Genomic DNA, 23,352 nt, shown 5'->3' on the forward strand with positions numbered 1-23,352 from the left:
GTAAAGCAACAGTGCTGATGTAGAAGCTGCAGCAAGTTATCCAGAAGATCTACCTAAGATAATCAATGAAGATGGCCACCCTAAACAGCAGATTTAAAATTCAGACAAATCAGTCACATATAGGAAGAAGATGCCATCTGGGACTTTCATAGCTAAAGAGGAGAAGTCAATGACTGGTTTCAGAGCTTCAAAGGAGAGACTGACTCTCTTGTTAGGGGCTAATGCAGCTGACAACTTGAAGTTGAAGCCAATGCTCATTTACCATTCCAAAAGTCCTCATTTACCACATTACCTGTGCTCTATGAATGGGACAACAAAGCCTGGATGACAGCACATCTGTTGACAACATGGTTTACTGAATATTTTAAGCTCACTGTTGAGACCTACTGCTCAGAAAAAAAAATTCCTTTCAAAATGTGAATGTGACTGCTTGTTGATAATGCACCTGATCACCTAAGAGCTCTGATGGAGATGTACAACAAGATTCATGTTGTTTTCATGCCTGCCAACACAATATCCACTCTGCAGCCCACTGACCAGGAATCATTAAGAAAAACATTTCATAAGGTTATAGTTGCCATACATAGTGATTCCTCTGATGGATCTGGGCAAAGTAAACTGAAAACCTTCTGGAAAGGATCCACCATTCTAGATGCCATGAAGAACATCCATGATTCATGGGAAGAGGTCAAAATACCAACATTAACAGGAGTTTTGAAGCAGCTGATTCCAACCCTCATGGATGACTTTGAAGGGCTCCGGACTTCAGTGGAGGAGGTAACTGCAGATGTGATGGAAATAGCAAGAGAACTGGAATTAGAAGTGGAGCCTGAAAATGTGACTGAATCATTACAAACTCATGATAAAACTTCAAAGGATGAGGAGTTGCTTCTTATGGATGAGCAAAGAAAGTGGTTTCCTGAGATAGAATCTACTCCTGGTAAGATGCTGGGAAGACTGTTGAAATGACAACAAAGGATTTAGAATATCACATAAAATTAGTTGATAAAACAATGGCAGGTTTTGAGAGGACTGACTCCAATTGTGAAAGAAGTTCTACTGTGGCTAATATGCTACCAAATAGCACTGAATGCTACAAATTGTTTGTGAAAGGAAGAGTCAATCAGTGTGGCAGACTTCATTGTTGTCTTATTTTAAGAAATCACCACAGCCATCCTAATCTTCAGCAACCAACACCCTGATGAGTCAGCAGCCATAAACATCAATGCAAGACCCTCCACCAGCAAAACAATTACAACTTGCCAAAGGCTCAAGTGACGGTTAGCATTTTTTAGCAATAAAGTCTTTTTTAACTTAAGGTACATACATTGTTTTTTAGCATAATGCTATTATTACACACTTAATAGACTACGGTATAGTGTAAACATAACTGTAGAAACCAAAAAATTTATATGCACTGGGAAACCAAAAATTCATGTGACTCACTCTATTGCATTATTCTCTTTATTGCAGTGGTCTGGAACTGAACCTGCAATACCTCTGAGGTATGCCTGTACACTTGGATAAGTCTCTGTGTACACATTGAGGAAAGCTAATATAACTTATATAACTAACTATAAAATAGTATTAGATTCTCTGGTTTTAATATAAATAAGCATCAATTCATATTAGAAAGCTACTCATTTTTTAGTTAATACTAGGGTATGGGTTCCTAGTAGGAAGAGATACTACCTATTCATTTTTCTTTCCTCATTGCTCATCACAGTTCCTAACACAAAATAAGCATTCAAAATATGTCATCCAATAAATCTTATTAAAAAGTAGTTTTGTTTGCTCCATCATCATAGTGTTAACAGTTGGGGAAAAAAAAGGATATTAAGCCAAAAATATTAAATGTTGGTCAGTGGTATAAGTCAGGGATTAGCAAACCTTTACTATAATATAAACAGCCAGAGAGCAAATATTTTAGGTTTTGCAGGATATATGGTCTCTGTCACAACCATTCAACTCTACTGTTGAAGGACAAAAGAAGCCATAGACAATATGTCAACAAATAAGAGGGGCTGTTTCCAATAAAACTGTACTAATCGGGCATTAAATATGGACTTCATATAGTTTTCACAAGCCACAAAATATTAAATCTTCTTTTGATTTTTTTCAACTATTTAAAAACATAAAAACCATTCTTAGCTCACAGGCCATTCAAAAACAGTCAGTGAGCTGGATTTGGCCACGATGCAATCGCTTGCATACCTCTGACATAATTTCTCTTTGAAATGTGGACACAGCTAGGGAAAAACCAATAAGGATCTATCAGCCACTTTATGCCTGCCTACTGTACTCTTTTCATATTTTGTAAATATCCATAGTCAGGGCAAGTAAATCAGACAATCCTACAAATGAAAGAAACTGGTTCCCCAATAAGACATGAGAAAGGATTGACTAAAGCAGAAAACAAGAGTGAATTTCTGCTTAAAAGTCATGTGATAGCAGGAAAAGTGAATTCTGGGTTGGTAGAAGAGAGGCATAAGGTATGGGGAACTTTTCAAGGAGTACATAAAAATTGATGACATTCAAAGTTTCTTTGGAGACTTTACTCCAAAAAGAAATAATAGTTATGTTTTCCTCAAAAGGACAAAAAGTCCTAAGAACAGATCAAAGAAGACAGAAAGCTTTTGTTTCCAACAAATTAAAAATTAGCAACACTCAAAAGCTTTCAAAACCATTCAATCTGGAGGTGACTCTGAATAGATTTCAAGAATTAAAATATAAACTTCTCAAAACACTAATACAGATGATAAAAAGCCTTAAAATTAAAAACACACTGTATGGCAAAGTTGACTTTCAAGGTAGCACTATGAATTTTAGAGTACATTTTTCCACAGAAGCAGTAGCAGATTGGCAATGCAGTCTATTTAACTTAAATGTATTACAAAATAAAAATACTATGCATTTAATTTTATAATAAAAATAATTTAGAGTAATATACAAGGATCCCTTGGCTAGCCAATTCATCTAGTTCCTGAGTTTTGGAAAGTGAGTAACAAGGGTTCAGATTTCCAATGATTTATCTAGAAACATACACTCACCTATGTGATTCTTGCATACAGATTTGTATAATGAGAAATACCTACACTTGGTAGTCCTAACATCTAAATATTTAACCATTTTAAACAATGATAACAAAGAAAGCACACTTATTTAAGAAGAGGATAAGAAAAAAGCTGGAGATGTCTATAATGGATAGCTTCTATATGCCTTTTCAAAGGCTCTACACTTTGATAGCTCTGTTGTAACCTTCCTTCAAAATGTATGGCTGTCTTTATCTTTGCACAGATACAGATTTATTACTACAATTAATATTATCCCTCTTAAGCCTGAAACTTTGATTAGAAACCTTTTTTTTTTAATTCAAAAGAGCAAAGAAAAGGAGGAAGAATTTACCTAAGAAACCTGGAGAAAAGTTACAACGTCTGGGGTGAAAAAGGGCAACATCAATATGTGCCTATGTGTGAGAAGAAGCTAAGTTCCAAAGCTTAGCTAATTTTGTAAATCCTCCCACCAAAAGCTTAGCTAATTTTGTAAATCCTCCCACCAAAAAAAGAACAAAAGAGGATATAAGGTACAAGATCTATCAGAATTAAAAGAATAAATGGAATGAGGTATAAGCAACAGGGTATTAAATTAATTAAATTAATTACCATAGATCTACAATGTAATACTGTGCTGCCATTAAGAATGATGATCCAGAACTTTATATACCCAAATGATACACCAGTGAACAAAATCAGTAGGCACAAAAAACTATATACACTGTATATACAGTATGTACTACTTTAATAAAAGAATAAATACATCTAAACATATATTTTAAATTTATATAAAAATGGTGAAGGTTATCTGTGGGTCATAGAACTAGGAGTAATTTTTTTCTTTCTGATTTATTTGTATTCTCTAATTTCCAAAAATGAACATGTGTTACTTGTATGCTAAGGAAATACTAGTCTAAATATAAAATACAAGAATTTATTTCATTAGGACATTCTGCCCTTTATGTAATAAACTAATTTCCGAAGACATAAATATATACACACATAACTACATAAATAAATAAATGACAGTGAGGGAAGCAAGACGCTTAGAGTTACAAGTTGCAACTTGGGTTATCAGAAGGCAATTAAGTATAATGCTGACTTCTGATCTGAATGAGGACAGCAGGTTTAAAAAGAAAGGTTGAAGAAATATCAAGCACAGGTTAAATTCTTGTTTCTTCGGATTTTTCCTTTCTTCATTTACATGCTCAGAAAAATAGGTGAAACTACAATTAGTAGTGTTTATAAATATATCAGGTAAAAATATTTAATGCAGTGTTAAACTACGATAAAACGAAAAATGAGTACAGTTAAGAGATAAAAGAGAAAGCTCTTAGCCATAAGAATGATAATACACTAGAATAAGGCACGTTTTAGAGTCTCCATCCTAAAAGTCATGTTCTGCATGGATATCATTTATCTGACTGAACGTGGGTGGTTGGCACAAATGATCTTTCATAGATACCAGCTCTATGGTTCATAACTCAATTATCCTGCTCAACATTAATTTAAAAAAAAAAGAATAAGTAGAAAACTTTTGATTGCCTCAACTCAAAAGATTTATTTATACAAGATACCTTGGGTCTTTGTAGAATGGAAAGTACCAGAGAAGAATAGAAGCTAAAAGAGTTATTAGCATATAAAACTGAACAGGTACGAGATTCAGAAATAATTGTACCAAAATCAAAGTAGAAAATCTATACTAGCACTGCCCATTTTGTGAATGAGCTGTACTATAAAATTTCAAATGTCTACAAAAATGTTCTCTCCTAGTGCTCTACATTTCCAAGCAAGTAATAAAAAAACTAAACTATATTATAGCAATTATAGCATAGATCAAAATCTTCCACCAGGATTTATGCTAGAGTGTTTGGAAGAGGAGGCCATAAGAAATAACAAATAGTATTAAAACTCTGAACACACATGGCGGCGTATCTCAGAATGACAATCTGAGTTCCAGGCTGCCTATATCATAAGCAACAGGAGATATTTATTTAACTGAACCTTTTTAAGGCCTCTTTAAGAATAAGTCAGGGTACATAATGTTTAAAATAACAAAAATTAAATTTTACCATTAAGCCAAAAACAAGCTTTGTTTTCTACTTTGATCAATGTACTAAAAGTTTTTTAACGATTATATAATAACGTAATAATAGAAATTTTGTTTTAAATTTTGTAATTATCATTATTACATTATGTAATAGAAATAATATTTAGATCATTTTATTTACTTATTTAAAAATATTTTCTAATTAAATGAGATCACAAATTCATTTTAATACAAAGTTAGTATAGAACAACCATTTTTCATTTGTAAAATGGACAGAAGATTAAAATTTTTAAATAAAATTTAAAGAAACATTACCTTCAAATAAACTGAGGTCTCTTCGTAGCCGTGGTCCATAAAGCCCTTCTAAAATACTCTCAAAACCTGTGTTTAATTAAAGACAGAAAAGTATATTAACTACTAAAAAAGCTTAATTTTACAATAATCAAAAGCCATAAATTCTATATGAATCAGATAATTATAAATTTAACATACTATGAGGTGTCATTTTTTCCTTTAGATGAATTAAGTTGAACTAGGCAATATATACAACACAGCAAGAAGTCACACAATGACTACCAGGAATTACATGATTGTAAAAAAAAAAATGTAAATATTCAAATGTAAATATTCACTTCTAAAACAAGTAAACACCTCGTCATTTAGAAATAGTCCCAGGTTAAAATAATGAGCAGATTTATTTTTTTGTGGTTTTTTTTTTGCAGTACGCGGGCCTCTCACTGTTGTGGCCTCTCCCGTTGCGGAGCACAAGCTCTGGATGCGCAGGCTCAGTGGCCATGGCTCACGGGCTTAGCCACTCCGCGGCATGTGGGATCTTCCCAGACCGGGGCACGAACCCGTGTCCCCTGCATCGGCAGGCAGACTCTCAACCACTGCGCCACCAGGGAAGCCCAGCAGATTTGTTTTGCAATGATTTGTAGAGATGAAAAGAATAATTAGAAGAGACGTGTATTACAATCCTGTTTATACTGGTTACAAAAAATGTTAACTTTAAAAAAAGTAGCATCTTTAACCTCAATTTTAAAAACGAGTAAATAAGTGTCAATGGGGAGAAATTTTTGCTGTGAAAATTATGATATATAAAATTTAAACCTGCTTGTAAAAATTAAAACACAACAATTTTGCCTTGTTTTAAGGAAAAAAATTACTGAAAATCTTATTAACAAAACTCTAGTTCATGAACTGAGTATTCTACTTTGTGGATAAACTAATATTAAGATTTTACAATTTTCTTTTTGAAGTTTGCATCATATTCAGTATTAAGCAGGTTACTGATAAACTACAAGGCATCCTGGAAAATGACCAGGATGGCAAAATAAATGGAAAACCAAAAAAAGGAACTAATTTAGGGATGCTTAAATTATGAAGGAAGAAAACGAAAGGAAGCATGATAGACCTGAAAAATTAAAGACAGATTTTCTCAGTAATATTTCTAAACTGTAAAACACGAGAAATATTTCTGTAGAAATGTTTTATAAATCATAAACTGCTTTTAAAAACGTTTAAAAACCTCTATACTCAAGATGCATGTTAAAAATCAATGGTGTGTCAGTCGAAAAGTGACTTTTTTATTTAGTAGAACATGAAGAAATGATGCATCTTACAACTGATGATGTCCTAAATTTGACAAAGTAAAGGTAGCTCTCATGGTACTTGGTAAATATGTACTTAAAAAAATCTCTGTGAAATGATTCAGTACTAGTTCCCGTGAGTGGAAATTTCAGGCAGAAAAGTGAATTAACTCCCACCAGAGGATGCTTTCAAGAATGCTACAGAAAAGACTTACTATTAGATAAAGACTCAGACTGAACAAGCCCCAAATCTCTATTACCAAGATATTCTATTTTGATGTGATCAATTTACTCCAAAAATAATACTGCAAACAACTATTTTAGGATGTTATTCTGTGGTATTTTGGACAAAATGCATAGCGCCCCCCACCCCGGGGTAAGCATACTGAATTTAAACAGTGTATATTTCCTAGATTTAAGCCTGAAAAGAAAGCAAACAGAGACTTACATTTTTCTACTGGGTTCCTCAACTGTTCACTAGATAAGACCAAGGTCTTACATACAGCCTGTTAAGATTTATTCATATTGCATAGTGTTGGTGCTATTGTAAATGATATCCTTAGTTAAAAGTTTTATTTCTTGTAGGCATATAGAAACACAATTGATGTTTGTATATTGACTCTGTTATCTAACAACATCGCTAAACTTTGTAATTATAATTTATCTGGAAATGTTCTACATATACAAATATATCATCTATAGATAATGGTAGTTTTGTTCCTTTCTAATCCTTATTGCTTTCTTTTTTCTTGCTCTTGCCTTATTGGCTTAGCTAGGACCTCAATTATGATGTTGAAAATTGGTGGTCAGAGTGAGCATCCTTGACACATCCAATCTAAATGGGAACACATTCCAAGTTTCATCATTAAATATGTTTGCTGTATTCTTTAAGAGAAATACTGCTTATCACATTAAAGAAGTTCATTCTATGTCTAGCTTGCTAGGGGTGTTTTCCTGCCATGCAAAGATATTGAATTTTACCAAATCAATCAGTTTATTTATATTTGATTTACAATATTGCATTTCAGGTGTACAACACAATAATTCAATATTTTTATAGACTACACTCCATACAAAGCTATTATAAAATATTGACTATATTTCCTGTGCTGTAGATTACAACCTTGTAGCTTATTTCATACCTAGTAGTTTGTACCTCTCAATCCCCTTCACACATTTTGCTCATCCTCCCACCCATCTTCCCTCTGGTAACTACTAGTTTGTTCTCTGTAAGTCTGTTTCTGTTTTGTTGTATTCATTTATTTTATTTTTTAGATTTTATTTATAAGTGAAAACATACAGTATTTGTCTTTCTCTGTCTGACTTACTTCACAAAGCATAATACCTTCCAGGTCCATCCACATTGTCACAAACGGCAACATTTCTTTCTTTTTTTTTTAAGGCTGAGTACCAAATTTATTTTGAATTTATTGAAATAACTATGTCATTTTTCTTTCTTAAATCTCTGAATATAGTGATACAGTGAATTACATTGAATATTAAACCAAACCTCTTCCATTCCTGGGAAAACCCAACATTATCATGAGACATATTTGCTGGGTTCCTTATCTTGATTAGTCCTTTCAAATTTCGGCATCTATGTTCAGTAATGAGACTGGTCTGTAAATTTCCTTTGTATTTGATCAAGTTTTTATATCAACGTTATGCTACCCTCATAAAATGAGTGGCAATGTCCTTTCTTTTTCTATTCTCTGGGAAAATATTAGGAAATGTAGGATGCCTTGCTTGAACATTTTAAAAGAACATGCCAGGGATGCCAACTGGAAATAAAGTCTTTCTGAAGTGCCTATTGCTGATCAAATTTATTTAACTGTTAAAGGATTATTCATGTATTCTATTTCTTATGTTAGTCATAGTTTTCTGGGAACTTGCCCATTTCAACTATATTTTCTAATTTATTTGCATAAAACATTTCCTTGTATGTTTTTATCTATCTAATGTCAACAATATCAGCAGTCATGTCCTTTTTGCTTTTCATTCCATACTTCAGTTATTTATGATTTCTCTTTTTTCTTAGTCGAGCCATTAAAAGTTTCTCTCCCTCTCTTTTTTTTAGATTTAAAAAGAATTCTTTTTTGATTCCTTGATCTTCTCTATTGTATGTCTGTTTTCTTATCCATTAATTCCTGTCCCTGCTTTTATTTCTTCCTGCCCTCTATTTTATTCTGCTCTTATTTTTTCTTCCTGAAATGGAAGAGCTCATTAACTTTCAGCCTTTCTTCTTTTCTAATATATGCATTTAAAGTTACTGATTTCCATCTAATAAGCTGCATTCCAGTCATATTTTCTCATCATTCAGTCGAAATATTCCCTAATTTTCATTATGTCTTCTTTTCCGGTTCACAGTTTTTAGAAGTGTATTTCTTAATTTCCAAATATATATGGATAGTCTATCCTTTTAATAGATTTCTAACTTAATTACACTGTAGTAAAAGAAAGTACCCAACATGATTTCAATCTTGAAATTTTCTGAGACTGTCTTTATGGTCAATACACAATTTTTGAAAATTCTCTGCATATGCTTGAAAAGAATACATACTCTAAAATCGCTGGATGCAATTTTACACTTTTGGTTTTTCAATGTCTGTTTTTTCTATCAATTGTTGAGAAAAGTAAGCAAAATCTTCTATGAAATTGTGACTTTGTCTATTTCTCTTTTTTACTTCTTTGAAATTTTGCTTTATAAGTTTTTGAGGCTACATTATTAAGTGCTTATAATTTTATAATTGTTATATCATCCTGGTGAATAGAACTTCATATAATTACAAAATGAACCTTTTTATTTCTAGCAATGATTTTTGCATTCGGCTATATGGTCTTTTGTTACACACCTATAAAACACTTTTTGTTATTGTTTCCATAATGTCTTTTTCAATTATTTCCTTACAACCTTTCTGTATTATTAAATAATATGGAATTTCTTTTTCTAAAACACTACATTTTGTCAAAATTTAGTAATTTAAATTTAAGAGTTTATATTTGGGTTTAAATTCCTTATCTGTTTTTGTTCTATTTGTATCAAGCTTCTATTTTTCACCTTTCTTGCAAACTTTGGAATTCACTGAATATTTATTGCTTAATTTTGTTTTTCCTCTATCAATATGATAATTATGCCCTCTATTTCTATTCTTTTTGAGGTTATCCCAGAAATTAGGATATAGGTCTAACATTAATCAAAATCTTTACCCATCCTTCTAGGACTTAGACCTCCTTCCTATTTATGCTATTGCTCTATATACTTCACTAAACACTATGTTGTTTTATGTTTGCACACATATTTACCACTGTCTCTGCTCTTCATTACTTATCATATCTCAGAGCATTCATCTAGGAATACTTTGCTTCTGCCTAAAGTACCGCCTTTAGTGAATATGTGTTGCTGTTAACACCCTTCCTAAGACTCTGATCAAAAGTACTTAAGCTGTTCTCATAACATACTTCATGCTGCCCTCTCTCCTATATTTTACATTTCTTTCTTTTTTCTTAACTGCATTTAATTTCTTCTACCATATATATTCCACTTCACAAATTCCCTCTGTTGCACAATCAGCTGACAAACACACCCTCTGATATTTTTAAGTCAGTTTTATAGAGATAAAATTGTCATACAATACTATGTACCCATTTTAAAATAAAGTTCACTAAATTTTGACAAATGCATATTTTCATTTAACTAAGAACATAATCAAGCACAGAATATTTCTATCAACTCAAATAGTATCTTTGTGCCATATAAGGAAATTTCCTGGAACAACCCAAAGCCCAAAGAAACACTAATCTATTTTCTGTCATTATAAATTAGACTTATCTTTTCTGTAGTTGCATATAAATGGAATCAGAGCATATATTGTTTTGTGTCTAGCTTCTTTTGCTCAGCCACCTGTTAATGAGATTTATCCATGCTGTTGCAGGTATCAACAGTGCTTTTAATTTCTGAGGTGTATTCCTTATACGGATATAGGGCAAGTTGTTTATTAAGTCTCATGTTGATGGACATTTGAGTTGTTTAAAAGTCTTTGTGAATATATGTTATCATTTCTCTTGAATAAATAAGAGTGTTATTGCTGGGCTGAGTGGTAAGATTGTTCTGGTTTGCTGTTAATATTTTAAGGAATTGTACAGCGGTTCTGCAAAATGGCTGTACTCTTTTACATTCCCACCAGTAAAATGTGAGAGATTCAGTTGCACCACATCCTTACCAACATACAGCACTTAGCACTGTCAATCTTTCTAACTTTAGCCACTGTAAGGAACATGTATGGGTATATAATAGTGGTTGTAATTTGCAATTTCTTGATGACTAATGATTTTAAGCATCCTTTCTATTGAAACGTCTATTTTGTTATGGTAACAGGGTTATGCTATGCAATTTGTATAAATTATAGTATTTATTTGCATAAAGTTGTTCAAAAGATTTTCCTACTACCCTTTTAATGTCTATACAATCTGCAGTGATAGCCCTCTTTCATTCTCATAGCAGTTTAATTATCTCCTCTACTTTTTTATTGATCTCTCTGGCCAAACTTTTAGCCATTTTATTGATCTTTTCAAAATACCACTGTGGTTTAAATAATTTTATTGTTCATCCTTTTCTATGGTTTTTATATCTGTCCTACCTTTATTATATTCTTCCTTATAATTATTTTTTGTTTCATTTGCACTTATTTTTCTAAGTTTTTAAGGTGAAAGCTTAGAACATTGATATGTGACCTCTGTCCTTTTCTAGTAAAAGCATTTAAAGCTATAAATTTCTCCCTATTCATTACTTTAGCTCCATCTCATAAATTCTGATAAATTGTCTTTTCATTCAGTTCAAAATGTTTGTAATTTTCCTTATGATGCATTGTTATGCGCCCAGGTTATAAATGTGCTGTTTATCTTCCAAATATTTGGGAATTTTCCAGAAGTCTGTTACTGAATCCCAACTGAATTCCTTGTGACCATAAAACATGCTTTGTTAGATTACAATCACTTTAAATTTATTGAGATTTGATTTACAGGTGGCACATGATGTACTATGTTGGTGAATATTGCATGTATACTTGAAAAGAATGTGTATTTGCAGTTATTGGGTGGAGTGTACTATAAATGTCACTTAGGCCTAGCTGACAAAGTGTTCTTTAAGTCTTCTATAGTTCTATTGGTCTTCTGTCTTATCTTTCTCCTTTAAGTTCTGTCAGTTTTTGCTTCATGTATTTTGAATCTACGATATTAGGTGCATATATATTTTTTATATTGTCTCCTTTGCGAATTGATTTCATCATCATTAAAAAATGCTCCCCTTTATCCCTGTTCTAAAGTCTTATCCTTTGGCCTGAAGTCTACTGTGTCTGATGTTACATCAGACACAGCAACTTTCTTATGATTAGCATTTTTTTTATACAGTTGACCTCTGACGAACATGGGTTTGAACTGTGTGGGTTCACTCACACATGGATTTTTTCCAATAGTTAATACTATAGTGCTACACGATCTGTGGGTGGTTAAACCCACAGATGCAAACCACAGATATAGAGGAACCATAAATATGGAAGGCCGACTACAAGTTATAGGCAGATTTTCAACTGTGTGGAGGGACGACATCCCTAACCTGCTTGTTGTTCAAGGGTCAACTATATATCTTTTTCCATCCTTTAATTTTTAACCTATGTCTTTATATTTACATTGAGTTTCTTGTGGAAAACATACAGTTAATATTTCAATACAGTGTAAATATCTGCTTTTTAATTGAAGTGTTTAGATGATTAATATCTAATGTAGTTATCAATACGGTTGGGTTTATATCTGCCATCTTGTTATTTGTTTTCTATTTATTCCATCTGTTATATGTTACTTCCCCCAACTATCACCTCCCACAATATTCTTTTGGATTGAATAAGGATTTTTTAATACTCTGTTTTATTTCCACTATTCGCTATTATTAGCTCAACCTCTTTTTAGTTTTTTAGTGCTTGCTACTATAGGATTTATAATGTTCATTTTAACTTTCAGTCTACCTTCAAATATTATAATATGACTTAACAGACAATGATAGGAGCAGTATATATCCATGCTCCACCCCCATTCTCGGTGCCACGGTTATACATTTTACATCCACGTCTGTTATAAATCCCACAATACATTACTTTTACTTTAAAAGAGAAATTATTTTAAAGAAATTTTAAACAGGAGAATGTCTCTCTTATATTTATGTACATATTTACAATCTCTGTAAGCTTTTTTTCCTTTGTGTAGATCTTATGTCTAAAGAACTTCCTTCAATATTTTTTGTACTAAAAGTTAGCTAGCAATGAATTCTTTCAGCTATTGTTTTTCTGGAAAAAAAAATCATTCTGTCTTCACTTAAAAAAAAAACATTTTGTTAGGTATAGAATTCTAGGTTGACAGCTTTTGACGCCAGCACTTTAAAGATATCATTCCATTGTCTAACGGTTTGCAAAGTTCCTGACTGTCTGCAGTCCTTCTCATCTTCGTTCCTCTGTAGTAATGTGTCTTTTTCTCTGGCTGCTTTCAAAATTTCCTCTTTATTACTGACTTTGCGCAATTTGATTATTATGTGCTCTGGGTGGCTTTCTATGTGTATATTCTACTTGGGATAAATAAGTTGAGCTACCTGGATCTCTGCAGGGTTACAGTTGTTATCAAATTTGGAAAACTCATGGCAATTATTTCTCCCAATATTTTTTGTATGGCCTCTTTTTGTTCTGGATTCCAATTCTATATTGTTAGACCACTTGATATTGTTCCAAAAATCACTAATGCACAGTTTACTTTTTTCCCTAGTTCTTTTTCTACCTGTTCTGTATTTTCGGTTTTTTCTGTTGCTATGTTTCAATTCACTGATCTTTTCTTCTGCAGTGCCTAGTTTGCAATAGGACACCAGATATTTAAAATATATAATTTGAAGAGTTCTGACATATGCATATGCCCATAAAACCATTACCACAATAAAAAAAACTAACACTTGCAACACTTCCAAACACACGCTCACTCTTTTTTAAAAATAAATTTATTTATATATATTTTTGGCTGTGCTGGGTCTTCGTTCCTGCGTGCAGGCTTTCTCTAGTTGCGGCGAGTAGGGTCTACTCTTTGTTGCAATGCGCGGGCTTCTCATTGTGGTGGCTTCTCTTGTTGCGGAGCATGGGTTCTAGGCGCACGGGCTTCAGTAGTTGTGCCACACAGGCTCAGCAGTTGTGGCTTGCGGGCTCTAGAGTACAGGCTCAGTAGTTGTGGTCCCAGGCTTAGTTGCTCCGTGTCATGTGGGATCTTCCCGGATCAGGGCTCGAACCCATATCCCCTGCATTGGCAGGTAGATTCTTAACCACTGTGCCACCAGGGAAGCCCCCTGCTCACTTGTTTTTTTTTTTTTTTTTTTTTTTTCCGGCACGCGGGCCTCTCACTGCTGTGGCCTCTCCCGCCGTGGAGCACAGGCTCCGGACGCGCAGGCTCAGCGGCCATGGCTCACGGGCCCAGCCGCTCCGCGGCACATGGGATCCTCCCGGACCGAGGCACGAACCCGTGTCCCCCGCATCGGCAGGCGGACTCTCAACCACTGCGCCACCAGGGAAGCCCTCACTTGTTTTTAATCCATCTATCCCTCTACTCAGAACCCTAGGCAAACACTATAGATTAGTTTACACTTTCTAGAATTTTACAAAAATAGAAACTTACAGTACACACTCCATATATTTTTTTTTTGGCCTGACCCGTTTCACTCAGCAGAATGATTCTGAGTTTTATCCATACTGTCACCTGTATCATTACTTTGTTATTTTATTTTCTAGTATACTCTATCGTATGGAATTATCCAGTCAGATGTCGGTGGATATTTTCATTTTTCTTGCATATATAATTAACAGTGAAATGGCTGGGTTATATGGTAGGTTTATGTTTACCTTTTTCAAATTAATTTATTTTTAAAATTGAAGTACAGTTGATTTACAGTGTTGTGTTAATTTCTGCTGTATAGCAAAGTGTTTCCATTATACAGATACATATTCTTCTTTATATTCTTTTCCATTATCGTTTATCCCAGGATATTGAATATAGTTCCCTGTGCTATACAGTATGACCTTCTTGTTTATTCATTCTATACGTAATCATTTGCATCTACTAACCCCAAACTCCCAGTCCATTCCTCCCCCACCACCCTCCCCCTTGGCAACCCCAAGTTGTTTAGCTTTTTAAGAAATCAAAATGTTTTCATAAGTTATTATATCATTTTATGCAAAAATCCTCAACAAAATATTAGCAAGCCAAATCCAACAACACATGAAAAAGATCATACACCACAATCAAGTGGGATTCATCCCAGGGCCACAGGGATGGTTCAACATATACAAATCAGTCAATGTGACAGACCACCTCAATAAGAGACAAAAACCACATGGTCATCTCAAGAGATGCAGGAAAACCATTTGATAAAATTCAACATCTATTCATGATAAAAACTATTACCAAAGTGGGTGTAGAGGGAACATATCTCAACATATTAAAAGCTATTTATGACAAACCCACAGGCAACGTAATACTCAATGGCGAAAAGCTGAAAGCCTTCCCACTAAAATCTGGAACAAGACAAAGATTCCCACTCTTCTCACCACTTCTATTCAACACAGTATTGGAAGTCCTAGCCACAGCAATCAGACAAGAAAAAGAAATAAAAGGTATCCAAATTTTAAGGGGTAAAATTGTCATTATATGCAGATGACATTATACTGTATATAAAAAACCCTAAAGTCTCCACATAAAAACAACTAGAACTGATAAAGGAATTCAGCAAGGTAGCAGGATACAAGATTAACATAGAAATCTGTTGCATTTCTTTACACTAATAATGAAATATCAGAAAGGGAAAGTTAAAAATCACATTAAAAAAATAAAGTACTTAGGAATAAATCTGATCAAAGAGGTGAAACACATAAAAATCACATAAAAAAATAAAGTACTTAGGAATAAATCTGATCGAAGAGGGAAACACTTATATGCTGAAACTATAAAGTACTGATAAAGGAAACTAAAGATTCAAGGAAATGGAAAGATATCCCATGCTTTGGGATTAGAAGAATTAGTATAGTTAAAACGGCCATGCTACCTATCCAAAACAACCTACAGATTTAATGTGATCCCTACCAAATTATGCATGATATTTTTCACAGATTTAAAACAAATAATCCTAAAATTTATATGGAACCATAAAAGACCCAGAATTGCCAAAACAATTTTAAGGTAAAAGGACAAAGCTTAGAGGCATAACCCTCCCAGACTTCAGACAATGCTACAAAGCTACAGTAATCAAAATAGCATGTTACTGGCACAAAACAGACATATAGGTCAATGGAACAGAATAGACAGCCCAGAAATAAAACCATACACCTGTGGTCAATTAATCTTCGACAAAGGAGGCAAGAATATACAATGGAGAAGAGACAGTCTCTTCAGCAAGAGGTGTTGGGAACACGGGACAGCTGCATGTAAATCAGTGAAGTTAGAACACTCCCTCACACCACACACAAAAATAAACCCCAAGTGGTTTACAGAGTTAAATGTTAAGACATGACACCATAAACCTCCTAGAAGAGAACATAGGCAAAACATTTCTGACATGTTATAGCAGTGTTTTTCTTAGGTCATTCTCCCAAGGCAACAGAAAAATAAAAAGCAAAAATAAACAAATGGGATCTAGGAAAAAACCTTATAAGCTTTTGCACAGCAAAGAAAACCATAAACAAAATGAAAAAACTTATGGAGTGGGAGAAAATATTTGCAAATGATGAGACCAACAAGGGCTTAATTTCCAAAATATAAAAACAGCTCAGGGCTTCCCTGGTGGTGCATTGGTTAAGAATCCACCTGCCAATGCAGGGGACACGGGTTCAAGCCCTGGTCCAGGAAGATCCCACATGCCGTGGAGCAACTAAGCCCGTGCACCACAACTACTAAGCCTGCACTCTAGAGCCTGCGAGCCACAACTACTGAGCCTGTGTGCCACAACTACTGAAGCCCACGTGCCTAGAGCCCATGCTCCACAACAGGAGAAGCCACCGCAATGAGAAGCCCACGCACCTCAATGAAGAGTAGCCCCCACTTGCTGCAACTACAGAAAGCTCACACGCAGCAACGAAGACCCAATACAACCATAAATAAATAAATAGATAGACTCAACTCAAGGGCTACTTAAATACAAACAAAAAACAAAAAAATAGCTCAACTCAATTACAAAAAAACAAACAACGCAATCAAAAACTGGGCAGAAGAACTAAATAGACATTTCTCCAATAAAGATATGCAGATGGCCAACAGGCATATGAAAAGATGCTCAATATCACTAATTATTAGAGAACTGCAAATCAAAACTACCCTGAGGTATCACCTCAAACCAGTCAGAATGGCCATTACCAAAAAGTCTACAAATAAATGCTGGAGAAGAGTGTGAAGAATAGAAAATCTTCCTACACTGCTGGTGGGAATGTAAGCTGGTACAACCACTACAGAAAACAGTATGGAGATTCCTTAAAAAACTAAACATAGAGCTACCATATGATCAGCAATCCCACTCCTGGGCATATATCCAGAAAAGATGATAACTGTAATTCGAAAAGATACATGCACCACTATGTTTATTGCAGCACTATTCACAATAGCCAAGACATGGAAGCAACCTAAGTATCCATTAACAGATGAATGGATAAAGAAGATGCATATATATGCAGTGGAGTGTCACTCAGCCATAAAAAGAATGAAATATTGCCATTTGCAACACATGGATGGATCTAGAGTTATCATACTAAGTCAACTAAGTCATAAAAGAGAAAGACAAATATCCTATGATATCACTCATATACAGAACCTAAAAAATAATACAAATGAACTATTTACAAAACAGAAACAGATTCACAAACATAGGAAACAAATTTATGGTTACCAAAGGGGAAAGGGGGGGAGGGATAAATCTGGAGTTTGGGATTAGCAGATACAAACTACTATATATTAAATAGATGAACAAAAAGGTCCTACTGTATAGCACAGGGAACTATATTCAATATCTTATAATAAACTATAATAGAAAAGAATATTAAAAACAACATATATGTATAACTGAATCATTTTGCTATACACCAGAAACTAATACAATGTTGTAAATTAACTATACTTCAATTCAAAAAATGTTATTGTATCGTTTTACATTCTCACCAGCCATGTACAAATGTTACATTATGGCTTCTCAACTCCAACATCACTTGGTATGGTCAACTGTGTGTTTTTCTTTTGTTTACTTTTTTTTTCTTTTCAACCATTCAAATGACTTAAAACCTTCCTAATGTCATGATATCTCATTGTGATTTTAATTTGCATTTCTCTAATGATTAGTGATGTTGATCATCTTTTCACATGCTTACTGCCATTCATATGTCTCTGTTAAAATATTTTGCAAAAATTTTAATTGGGTTGTTTCACCTCTTATAATTGAGTAGTAAGAGCATTTTTGTTTGTTTTTAAATATATTCTGGATACTATCCTTTTGTCTGATATATATGTTGTCGCTGTTTCCTCCCAGCTTATGGCCTTCCTTTGTTTTCTTAATGCTATCTTCCAAGGAACAGAAGTTAATTTTGATGAAGATCAATTCATCCATTTTTTTCCTTTATAGTTGTTGTTTTTGTGCTCTAAGAAACTTTCTCTACACCAAGGCTGCAAAGCTCTTCTCTGAAAACTTACAGAAATTTAAGTTTTACATTTAGGGCTATGGTTCATTTTGATTATTTTTTGTGAATGGTGTGATAGAGCTGATGTTTTCTATATTGATATCTATTTGACCCAGCACCATTTATTGAACCATTTCTTTCCTTTTTACATTTTCCTCTTCATTATGTTCACGCTATCCTTTTAATCCTTGAGTATACTTAGGAAATTTTAATAGTTTTCACATCCTTATCTGTTAATTCTATTATCTGTTAATTCTGGTTCTAATTCTATTGACTGATATTTTTCCTGATTATGAGCTAAATTTTCCTGCTTTTTTGCATGTCAAGTAATTTTATTCGGATGCCAGACATTATGAATTTCTATATTGTGAGTCCTTTTTTTTTTCCCCTTGAAGAGTGTCACATTTGATTCATTCAGTAAGTTAACTTACTTGAAGATCACTTTGAGGTTTTGAAAAAGGCTTTAAGGAAAGAAGCAGAAAAGCCTTTCTACTACTTCCTTTAGTTTTCTTGGATCTCCACTGAATTCCTCTTGTATTCCATGACTGTACTTATTCTGGTTGGTGTGTGTAAGTTCTGAAAATTGTTGAAATTATAGCTCACTGGCACTTGTCCTTTCCTAAAGGTGTTATTTATCAGGCCTTGTAGAATGTCATCCTACATATGCATGAAGTGGTTTTCAGCCAAAGATTCAAGGGTACCCTATGCTGGTTTCTTGAGCTCTTTCTACATGTAGCTCTCCCCTTTCCAGCCACTGGAAAGTTCCAGCCACTCATACACCGCCCTAAAGGCTGACCTTTGTCTTCTCCAGTCAGCGAGATCACTTTTTGGGCCAATCCTGCCTATGCTACAGTCTGGAAACTACCTCCGGGCAAAAAGCTGGAGTGATCATTAGTTTCCTTTTCCTCAGGGACCACAGTTCTGTGCTGCCTGTTTTCCAATGTCTGAAACAAATTTCTTTTAAATATACAGTCCAGTTTCCTAGCTGTCTATAGTGGAGGATAAGTCCAAACCCTCTTACTTCCTCATGGTCAGAGGTGGAAGTTCATTCTCTGACTTGCTGATTTCAGTAATTTTAGTTAAACAAGTTTTATAATGTTCTTTTTCAAATATTTAACATCTTATTTACAGTTCCCCATTTCTTGCAGATATTTAGGTCTGTCATTTCTTTAAATATGGTAAGCACAGTGATTTAAAAAATTAGTATCTGACCATATAGTGTATATATATGTGTGTGTGTGTATATATATATATATATATATATATATATAGTCTTTTATGGGTTGGTTCTGCTGTCTGATGGGTCTTGCTCATCTTGCCTTGTTTCTTTGTGCACTTAATTCAGTACTTACTGGCTTTTACCATCAAAAGATTAAAAATTCCCTAAGGCCTAGGATGGATGTGACCTTCTCCAGAGATGCTTATCATTTGTTTCCAGAAAGCATCTAACGGCACCGTCAGCTAGAAACCACCCTGTGGTAAACAGAATAATGAATGGCTCCACAGATATATCCATGTTCCAATACCCAGTACCCATGAATAAATTATGTTACATGGCAGGGAGGAATTAAGATTGCAAATGTTATTAAGGTTCCTAATCACTCGCCTTAAAATGAGATTAACATGGTGGACACAGTATAATCACAAGGATCTTTAAACTGGGAGGAAGGAGGCAAAACAATCAGAATAAAAGACGGCATTATAAGAATGACTCAACTGACCACTGCTGGCTTTGAAGATGGAAGGGGACCACAAGGCATGGAATGTTGGCAACCTTTAAAAGTTAGAAAATGCAAGAAAATGGATTCTGCCCCTGAAGCCTTCACAAAGAAACACAGCCCTGCCAACAACATGATTTTAGCCCACCAAAGCCCATCTCAGGTTTCTGACCTCCAGAACTGTAAGATAAATTAATGTTGTGTTAAACCACAGAATCTGTGTTAATGTATTACAAAAGCAATAGGAAACTAATATACACTTGTCTTAGTCCATTCAGGCTGTTGTAACAAAATACCAGAGACTGGGTGGCTTATAAACAGCAAACATTTATTCCTCACAGTCCTGGAGGCTGAAAGCCCAAGATCAGGGTGCAAGCACAGTCAGATTCTGGTAAAGGCTCTCTTCCAGGTTACAGAATGCCAACTTCTCCCTGTGTCCTCACACAGTGGAAGGGGCAAGCTAGCTCTCTGGGGCCTCTTTTATAAGGGCAGTAATCCCAATCATGAGGGCTCCACTCTTAGGACCTAATCACTTCCTGAAGGTCCTACCTCCTAATACCATCACTTTGGCCCTTGGGTTTTCCACCTAGGAATTCTGGAGAGAGACAAACATTCAGACCACAGCAACACTTCAACCCATTTCATGGTCTGAAGTTCCTTGATTGACTCAGGGTACAGATCTGCTAGAAGGCCAGTCTGTGACAAGTTCAATCTCAGATATTTTCCTTCCTTTACGTTTTCCTTTTCCTGCTTTGATCATCAGGCAACCTCCTGGGTCTGCAGGGAAAAAAGATGATATAGGTCTGGTTGCATTTACTCTGAAGGCAAGGTCCTCTGAAGTCCCAGCTTAATTTGGATAGGAATATAAGGATATCTACCTTGAACAAGTTACAGGACTTGAATTCTGATCCTCTTGCCTAGTCAGCCAGGAAAGAACAAATAAAACAAATGACTTCACGCTTAAGCAGTTTTTTACCTCTTATTTTCTTCTTACTTCTAACATTAGCCTGTGTATTCCCAACTATCTTTTCAGCTCTTAAAAAAAATTTTTTTAATCTAGCATTTTCCATTGTTTTCAGCAGAAGGATTGATCTAGATAACTTAGATCACCCTTACCAAAACCCAAAATTCCTAGTTCATTCTGTTTGACTATAGAGTTCATTTATATAAGTACATGCAGTTTATCCATTTCTCTGTTGAGAACTGTGTGACTCTTCACCTTTTTTGTTATTACAAACAGAACTGCATTAAAAATCTTCATAAATGTGTGATCCTGTCCAAGTGTTAGAGTTTTTTGGGGTAGAAATCTATAAGTGGAAGAATTACTTGGCTCTCAAGTATGAACATTTTCAACTTTACTAGATATTGCATTATATGGTTGAATCATCCTACAGTTCTAACAGTAATGTTTAAGAGTTCCTGGTTCCCACAAATACTCACCAAAACTTGGCTTTATATTTGTCACACATATGAAAATAAAATCACTTATTTTAATTTGCAGTTCCCTAATTATTACTAAAATTTAGCGTATTTTGAAATGTTGTATTTTCATATTGCCCTTTTGCAACTTTTCAACTGAACCACGGGCTTTTCAAAAATTCAGTCAGTTTTAGTATTCTGGGTAATAATTAGCAATTTCATGAACTGTACCCTCCCCCACCCCCCCAGTTATGGCTTGATTTTTCGTTTTGTTCTCTTGTAACAGGAGTTTTGCAGGGGTTTTTTGAGGTATAGCTGATTTTAATATTTTTTTCAGAGGTTTTTTTTGGGGGGGGTTGTTTTGTTGTAACGTAGCATAAACAAACTTTTTTTGTATCTTGTGTTATGGTTGTACATTTTTTTGTATAGGAAAAATTTTTTAAAGTCATAGGTTAATTATTCTATGTGTATGTATAAAATTTTGAAGTTTTGCTTTACAAATGTAGTTCTTTAATCCATCAGAATTCATTTTTATGAAGAGTCTAATATAGAAATCTAATTTTATCCCAAGCGCCATTCCATCTCAATTGATTAGTAAGGCTATCTTTATGTCCTAAGAAATCCCAAAATGCAAGTCTGGATTTTTTTAATTAATACTTTACTGAGATATAATTTCCTACCATAAAATTCACTCATTGTAAGTATTCAATTCAATGATTTTAATATATATACAGAGATGCACAATCATCACCACAATCTAATTTTAGAACATTCCATCACCTCCAAAAGAAACCTTCTGACCATCTAGTCTCCTCATTCCTATAACCAACCCCAGGTACTGATTAATCCACTTTCTGTCTCTATAAATTTGCCTTTTCTGGATATTTCAAATAAATAAAATCATGTAATATGTGCACTTTTCTGTCTGGCTTCTTTCACTGAGTATAATGTCTAATGTTCATCTATGTTGTAGCACATATTAGTACTTCACCACATTTGTATATCCATTTGACAGCTGATGGAACTTTGGGTTGTTTCTACTTTCTGTCTTATTGTCAATAATGCTGCTATGGGCATTTGTGGATGTATATTTTCATTTCTATTGGGTAAGTACACATAGAAATGAAATCTTTGGGTCATATAGTATTTTTATGTTTAACATTTTCAGAAACTGCCAAACTGCCTTCCAAAGTAGCTAGACCATCTTATATTCCCACCAGCAATTTCTCCACAGTCTTACCAACACTTGTCTTTTCAATTATAGCCGTTTTAGTGAGTATGAAGTGATATCTCATTTTCCTAGTGATTAATGATACCGAACATCTTATTATGTGCTATTGGTAATTCACATATGTTCTTCAGTGAAATGTCTATTCAAATCCTTTGCTTATTTTTTAGTTGGGGTCATTTGTCTTCTCATTATTGAGCTATAAAAGTTCATATGGATATAGGTCCCTTATCAGATATATGATCTATCTGCACGTATTTTCTACAAGTCTGTGCGTTGTCTTTTCACATTCTTGATGATGTCTTTTGAAGCACAAAGGTTTGTAACTTTGATTAAGCCCAACTTATCAACCTTTTTTCGTGGATCTGTTTTTAGGCTCTCATTGATCTGTTCGTCTACTCCTAAGTGAATACCACAATGTGTTAAAGATTACTATTTTATAATTTGAAAAAATATTCTTAATACCACTCAATGATTTTCTTAACAAAGGTCAAACATATCATTTATTGGAGTTATTCTTGCTTATAGTTCTTATGGCCAACTAAAAATGTTAACTTCTAAAAAAA

The 23,352-nt window shown here is 34.1% G+C and overlaps 1 protein-coding gene across 16 annotated transcripts in view; it reads right to left on the bottom strand.

Annotated features, from left to right (window-relative positions):
• LCORL (ligand dependent nuclear receptor corepressor like) overlaps nucleotides 1-23,352 on the bottom strand; it is a 166,104-nt gene that overhangs the window by 109,906 nt on the left and 32,846 nt on the right. For 8 of the 16 annotated variants that reach the window (XM_019928432.3, XM_073805106.1, XM_073805100.1 and 5 more), the window contains exon 2: nucleotides 5,419-5,484. In XM_019928432.3, the coding sequence (XP_019783991.1) occupies nucleotides 5,419-5,484 (66 nt within the window). Of the gene's footprint in view, nucleotides 1-583; nucleotides 782-5,418; nucleotides 5,485-23,352 lie in introns of those variants that run through there. The other 8 variants (XM_073805109.1, XM_073805096.1, XM_073805095.1 and 5 more) reach the window with 4 other exon arrangements.

This window comes from Tursiops truncatus, chromosome 5 (assembly GCF_011762595.2).
Source record: "Tursiops truncatus isolate mTurTru1 chromosome 5, mTurTru1.mat.Y, whole genome shotgun sequence".
NCBI classification, from domain to species: domain Eukaryota; kingdom Metazoa; phylum Chordata; class Mammalia; order Artiodactyla; family Delphinidae; genus Tursiops; species Tursiops truncatus.